Source organism: Branchiostoma belcheri, unplaced genomic scaffold (assembly GCF_001625305.1).
Source record: "Branchiostoma belcheri isolate BF01 breed outbred unplaced genomic scaffold, Haploidv18h27 scaffold16, whole genome shotgun sequence".
Classification (NCBI taxonomy): Eukaryota; Metazoa; Chordata; class Leptocardii; order Amphioxiformes; family Branchiostomatidae; genus Branchiostoma; species Branchiostoma belcheri.
The window spans coordinates 577,362-585,110 of NW_017803046.1; the positions used below are offsets into that span (position 1 = coordinate 577,362).

Consider the following 7,749-nt stretch of genomic DNA (forward strand, 5'->3'; position numbering starts at 1 on the left):
TTATGCCACCTATTGCGCAGTGCCATTACATTGTTTACATTAAAGATGTACACACTGGTAACCCCAATGGGCAATGATCAATCAGTTTAATAGCCTGATGATCTTGTTTGAAAAATTCAAACATTATCCTTATAAAATTCACAAAGGGTAAAATGCTTATTACGATATTAGTTTGTAAACAATGATTTTCAATTTAACAATGATTTCAGTTTAAATCACATCTCTCAGGCTCTATTTGCTGTGGTCAATTGAGAATACTACTAGTATACATAGGAACAGAATTTGTTTCTATTAAAGGCCATACGTGTATCTTGGTGCAGATGAAGTCAGGGTGTTTTAGCCAGACTAATCTATTAAATCGACCCACGTACGTACTATGTCGGAGTTAAATGGAATTCTGTTGAACTTGAAGTGCCATCATGGCAGCTGAAGTACGCCTGTTCAACTATATAAAACTAGTGCAACATCATTTCTGTTTCAGGTAGTTTTTTTCTCCTGTAAAGTAATGTATAAGCAACAGAACCATGAACACCACGAAGCTTTAGAACATGTAACATTTGCCACAGTGAAGTATGATATGCCTTGTAGAATGCTACAGATAAGTATTCCCATTTGTAGCTATAGGAATTCTTTCCCTATCTCAAACTGCTGACTGACTGATAGGCAAGCTCATTTTCCAATCTAAATTTGCACTAACACTTGTGCTCACCTAAGCGGCAGCTCAAGGGCAAACTGTTATGTTTGATGTGCCAGCCTCTGCCAATTACCAAAGAAAAAAATCCATGTTGATCCCAATGTTAAGTGCATTAGCACAAACATGTCAGGAATTGAAAATGCTGTTCACTGATTGGCTGATAGGCCAGCTTATCATCCATTTTAAGTCTTCTTTCTTAGCCAAATGGGAGCTCAAGTACAAAACCTGTTTCATCAATTTCAATATTACAGAATGTCAAAATTTTGTTATATGCAATTCGGAAATACTTTCACACTTAAAAGTCCAGATCTAAACCCATGGCATATATCATGGAGTTTTTACCCCCTTGTATATATACAAAATTGCATGTTGGCAAATATTTTACAATTTGAAAAATACATGCAAACTTGTAATATAAGTTGTATATTACAGCATCTGTCAGAAGTAAACACAAAAACTCCCTTAGCCCATAGCTATTTTTTCTGTCTGCAAAATTGCAGGTTGCTTAATTTTTCTTCTGCAGTATTGAAAATGTATCTGCGAAATGTAGGACGGTATTTCTAACACTGAATAAATTACTAGTATATAGTCCTGGAATTGACCTCTACTAGTGGTAAATTCCACATCTCTGAAGACCGATCAATCAATCAATCAATCATTTATGGACATTAACAAGTGACAGGAACTGTACCTAAAGGCGACTTATGATCAGGAGGCCAACGGTCAAGCCTGCTGGTTAGCTTGATACCTTGAGAAAAACTGTCATAAAATCAATTTCAGGTCTGGTTTGCGGGATCGTTTCGAGCTGGGATGGATTCAACATGGCAGACTGTTGAGGAATCTATAGAGTTATACACTCTGAGGTGCTGCTGGGCCAGGGTTAATCCCGGCACTGTTTTAAGGAGTTTAGCGACCTGGCCATGGTCTGGCAGGTTACTTATAGAGTGTTTGGGAGGCCAGAGTCACCAAAAAATCAGGGCCGGTTTGGAATATAAATTGTAGCAAAGCGGTCTGCTAAAAATGACTCTGCTAATTGACTCGGGTGAATGGATCCATTTACCCGAGTCAACTGTAGCAGACCCAGAGTGCCCCACAACTTGGAAGCAAGTATCTTACTAGTAACTACATTACTCTCCAAGCAGAGGTTGATGTGGAAGATTGTTACTTAAAATCTATTGCTAAGGACTGTATTATTTGCATTATGACTGAATAAGATTGGTTTAGTGGGACAGTATTGTTTCTTAATGACATAAAAGGGAGCATTGTCAGCACTCAACGGACTGTGAAAAACCCATGAGTAAACACAGTTCAAGGGACATTGAACAACTAGGGCAGGGGTGCTACCAAAAGGGCCAAGGTGAGCTTGCTAAGTACCACCTGGTGACACTATTTGCATTTTTTTTGTCAAAAAGGGTTTACAGTCATGTAGGAACATGGCTGGACCTGTACATGAACAATTTGACAAATTAATATAGTATATTATGTTCTTCTTAACGTGCTCAATAACGAATAGAAACAGTAATAAACTTGGCAGGCCCTTTACTCAAATAAAACAGGACAGAACTTTTAGTATTAGAGTAAGGACATTTTTTTACACTCTTACACTGATACTCATGACTTAAGTTATGTACCTTGTTCATTGTTTCTACTTTGGTCATTTCTACATGTCACATGAGGCCACTTTAAAGGAAGTGTAGATTTATATCAATACAGTCTACCTGTATAGCTATTCAATATTTTGGATCTGAACCTAATCAACTTCCGCGGTATTGTACCAGTACACCAAGTAATATACTACTGTTACTTGTCTGGAGTGTCCAGCACATATCATAAATGAGCTTTTCATGTTCACCCTCTGTGCCCAATTATGGATCTCAGCTTGAGTCCCTCAACTAGAACCTGTCAGTCTTATAATAACTGTTTTGTTGATATGTATATACTGTGTGCAGATGTTTTATATTACTGGTGGCCTAGGGCTTTCTCCTGCTCTAAATATTTTACCCTCCCTCAGCTGTTTGATGCCAAGCAAGGAATCTGGGGTGACCTTGGACATGCTCCCTTGGGAGACTTTTTTCAAATTCTGACATTTTTCAATGCTAATTCACGCATTTGACAGGTCGGGGTTAAAATGGATTTGTTGTAATGTTGCAAAACGTCTGTGGCACTGTTGACAACCTGATAAAAATGTTGACAGATCCGAAGGACCTTGAAGTTTGAACGCTGAAGAAAGCCCTTCCCTGGTATCATCATTAGGCTGCATATACACTATTGTATATGTAAAATCAGGTACAGGTACAGATACCGGTGCAGATGTTTAGGTCCAAACCTGTACCTGTACCTGAACAATTCAGACAAATCATTACAGTAACTCTATAAGTTATTATGCAGCAAGTTTATAGTCTGTAATTTCCAACACAAGAAATTGGACTCACCCAAATTTTCGATTGTACAACTCCAGTCTTCATCAAGGAATGAACAATCCACCGCTTCCGTAACGTCACGCAGATAACACACGTGACTCCGTGAGCAGTGGATCATAGGTTGTAGAAAGTCAGTGGCGGCCCCCGTCTTAGTTATGTTATTTTCTTCATCAGTAACATTAGAAACAGATGGAATCCTCTAAACAAAACAGGACAGAAATATGCGGCCTTGTGTCTTATTAAAACACAACAGAGCTATTTGGATTGTTTCTTGTTCCTAGTGTCCAACAATACTTTTAGCAGGTTAATACAGAAAAAGGATTTTGGACCTGTACCTACAAACATGTAATGGATTTTCGCGGTATAGTACAATGTACCAGACAGTGCAAAGTACCAGGATGCAGCCCTTAAATCATCATTAAATGTTTTCTATATCATTGTCCACAGGTCCACCGCAGGTATGACGCTCGGTTTGTGCTGCAGCACGGGTTTGGCCCGCAGCTGTGCGCCCCGCCCCTGCAGAACTCTGACATCGTGACGATACGGGAAGTCACGCCGCAGGCAGGGGGAGAAGGGGGGGAGGATCAGGAGGAGGAGGAACCCAACAGTCACTTAGTCTGTCTGGAGATCCATCCAGTCACAGAAGGTATCTGTAAGGTAGGTACATGTATACTGTCAAACTTGGCCAAACGACCACCTCTATAAGCTGGCCTTTAGGCCATAATGAACGCTTTTCTCAGCCCCAATTATTTCCCCTTAGACGTATACTAAACAATAAGACTTGCCTAAGATGACCACTTGTCCAAAGTGACCGCAACAAGTTCAATTTTAGACCACACATGGCCCAATCTCTGCCTATGACAACCACATCAATTTCAAGCGTGTGGCAGAAAAGTTTTTTTGATGATATGAACTGGCGAGAAATCATAACAGAATCAGCCAGTTGTCCATTGATTTCGACAGCATTCCAGTGTTTGCACAATGTGAAATGGCACTGACTGGGTATCTTTATTAATTAGATCATGGGGCAGTCTAAAATTTGTGAGGATGGAAATTTTGCTGCAGTTTTGTCGCCATGCTTTTTGTATAGGAAGATCACTTTTCCTAAGTCCCTTGAGTCAGATCTTAGACAATTTTGCCTATACAACATAGTCTACAACAGTTAGAGGTCCTACTTACCATTGAGATATTAATCATTATATTTTACATGTGAAAAAGACTAAAAACCAATCTTTGCCATTTTGTGTCCAATGACAGGAGGACCTCATACTGACCACAGGTGACTGTGGGACGAAGTCGGTCCACCTCCAAGTGTACGCTCAAGTCCTGGCCAGAGACAAGGGGCCGCCCCTCCTTAAAGAAGGGGTGATGTGCGTGGGCACGGACCAAGAAATAGCCAAAGATCCTCAAGAGATGCCCAAGTCTGCAGTACAGTTCTCAGAAGAAGAAGAATCTAGTAGTACGGCTGAACAAAATAACTTTAACAAGCCTGCAAGAGGGGTGCGGTTTGGGGCGGAGAAGTTGAGTCCGGTGGACGAAGATTCGTCCTCGGAAAAACATCGTCAGCAGCATGCTGGTGGTCATGTCCATTTTCCAGCAGACCTACACGGGCCGGAGCTACAGGTCACTCAGAATGGCCAGGACCACTTCTCTGTCAACCTGGGATTCCTACAGGTATTACCCATGCCTCTCAGTGTACATGTACTTGTAATTGTACCCCCACCCCACACCACCCCAAAGGAAAAAAAAATGCCTCATGTAATATTTGGGCTTAATTTTCAAATGCTGCAAGTACGAAATACTGACGAAAATGTATCAATATCAGACAGATTTCCTCATCCAGAATATTTTGTTTTGTTCCCCTGAAATTACATTGGATGCCTTTAAAGGCAATTTTTGGCATAAAATGATAAGAAATCAAATGTATGGTAACTGTTTTGCCTGTGATGTTTTTTCCTGATTTACGAAAATCTGTTTCATAGCAAATTGAATGAAACATGCATGCCCGGCAATTACTGTATCATTCTGTAGGAGTGCAATCAGACATTATACTCAGCCTAGACTAAGAATACCAATTCTGCATGAAGCTATGGCTTGAATTTCAACATGCATCTGATATGTATTTGCCAAGGCTCTCATGCCCAAAGTGAATGCCATTTACCCTTTGCAGAGAACAAACAACTTGGAGTTATGACATTTACATAGCATACTGTCATGTCAAGTGGTTTGCAAATGTCAAAGCACTCAGGTTTGCTAGTTGTAAACCAGAACAGCTGTAATTGGTGGCAAGGAGGTCCTCCAGTTCTATTATATATATTAAGTTTTATTGCAAATTCATGCCCGAAGGCTAATTGCATGAACAGAAGAAACATTTGTATAAAACAGGTAATAAGTACACATATAACTACTGATAACTATTAAGAGACTACTAGTAGAAAAAACTACTGGGTTTGACTTCTTTTTTGAAGACAGAGGAAGACAAAGGATCCCACTTTTTCTATAATTTGTGGGTTTTCGGATGTTAAGAGGAGAGTAGTTTTCTTTTCTTTTGTATATGCGTGAAAGTTTGGGTAGGATCTGGAGACTAAGTCAAAGAGTTCATTTCGTTCATTGCTATAGAGGGTACAATTTGATATAAAATGCGTTTCGTCTTCCACCGTATTCAACGTACAATATTTGCAAATTCGTTCATACACTTGGAGCTTCTTATACCGCCCTCTCTCAATTTCGAGAGGGTGTGCGCTAATTCGTAATTTACATATTGCAGAGCGAATGTTAAAATCGATTAAATCCAGGTATTTTCCATAGAATATGCTGTTTTACATTTTTTGTAGAACCTTAGCTTACCAGAATCAACATTTAACTTATGGGAAATAGTTTGTACATACATATCAGAAATTCTTAACCTTAACATGGTGCATATAGATTTGATATCACAAGAAGTGTTACATGAATGGAATAAGTAAGAATAGCCACTAGAATCTAATATTTCTTTCACACGCTGTAGTAATGTTCTTCTCTGACATTGCGCATTTTGTTGAAACAGAAGAGCGTCAGCTTGCAGCGGATGCCTATTACAATCCATTTGTACAAGTCGGAGCCAATATTTTATAACACGCAGTGAAATATCTATATCTAATGGCAGTCTGCCCAATTCAGCTCTAGATGCTAAATTACTACTATTTCTAAAAACCCCTAATATGTTCTTACAGTAACGCAGGTGAGTAGTTTCAACTGGTGAATTGTCATTTATGGCTTCTGTGCCCCAAATTTCGCATCCGTACAGAAGAATTGGCTTAATACAAGTATCAAATATTCTCAGTAGACACTTTGGGGAGACAGAGGAACGGGTAAGAGATTTTAAGCTGTACATGGCTTTACGTGCCTTAAATGACAGTTGTTTTTTAGCCAGGGAGAAGCTGCCTGATGCTGTTATGGTCAGACCTAGATAACAGTAGGAAGAGACTATGTCTATCATGTCTTTTCCAAAAGAGAATGTTTGTTTAGGGAATGACCGACCGGATTTGTAAATATCATAACTTTCGTTTTCTTTAGGTTGACTTGAAGTCTCCACTTCTTGCAAAAGTCATCTAGCTTATTGAGAGCGCATTGTAATCCTTTGTCGGTTTCAGAAAATATAACAATATCATCTGCATACAACAGACATGACACGAATAGATTTTGCAGTGAGGGTGGAGAACAATCATCATTATCGAGCACATTTACAAGGTCATTGATGAACAGATTAAATAAAGTAGGGCTTAGGTTACAGCCCTGTCTAACGCCTTTCTTTGTTACAAAATGCGGAGTTAAGCCTGAGGAGGTTTTGACACAGGTCTGTGGTTCTGAATACATACATTTTACAAGTTTATAAAAATTTCTCCCTACTCCTGAATTTAGCAGTTTATAAAGGAGGCCCTCTCTCCAAACACAGTCAAAAGCCTTTTTAAAATCAATAAAGCAGGAATATAGGCGTTTATTTCCTGCGAAATATTTACTTAGAAGAGTATCTATGATAAATATGTTATCGCATGTACTAAAATTTTGTCTAAAACCGGCCTGATTTGGGGAAATAAGTTGATTTTCATCAAGAAATTTGGTTAGGCGGGTATTGAGAATAGATGTAAACAATTTTCCGAGACAGCTTGTTACGGAGACTCCTCTGTAATTACTGGGGTCGTCTTTTGCTCCGCCTTTATGAATATAAATAATGCAGAGTTGTTGACTTAGACTCTAAAGTGTGGGGTTGTACATGTGTGGCATAATGGTAGAGTGTTCGTCTCAGATTCAAGAGGTCCTGGGTTTGAATCCTGCCCGATGCCACCAATCTTGTGCCCTTGGGGAAGGCACTTAACACGACTTTCCTCACCAAAGGAAAACATATTGTTTTTGCTCTGTTTCTTCTTGTTCTGTTCCAAACACTGACGTGGTCAATGACCTGAACCAGACTGGCTGTCACCATGGTAACTGGTGTTGGGTTACATAATGTTGCAATTTTATAGTAGGAGGGATTTAGACTCCTATCACCATAGATGTGAATGTGTTTGAGTAAGAATTAACAGAGCAGACCATTTGCGAAGGTACACAATCATTTATAATGCATTTGCTTTGAAAATGTTACCTTTCTTGTTTTCT

At 39.4% G+C, this 7,749-nt stretch overlaps 1 protein-coding gene across 1 annotated transcript in view; it reads left to right on the plus strand.

Annotated features, from left to right (window-relative positions):
- Positions 1-3,525: 3,525 nt before the first annotated feature.
- Positions 3,526-7,749, plus strand: part of LOC109465870 — a gene marked incomplete at its 5' end in the record, with an annotated part of 9,731 nt that continues 5,507 nt past the window's right edge. Inside the window, one exon of the mRNA XM_019763359.1 lies at positions 3,526-3,630. Coding sequence (XP_019618918.1) covers positions 3,526-3,630 — 105 coding nt within the window. The remainder of the gene's footprint in view (positions 3,631-7,749) is intronic.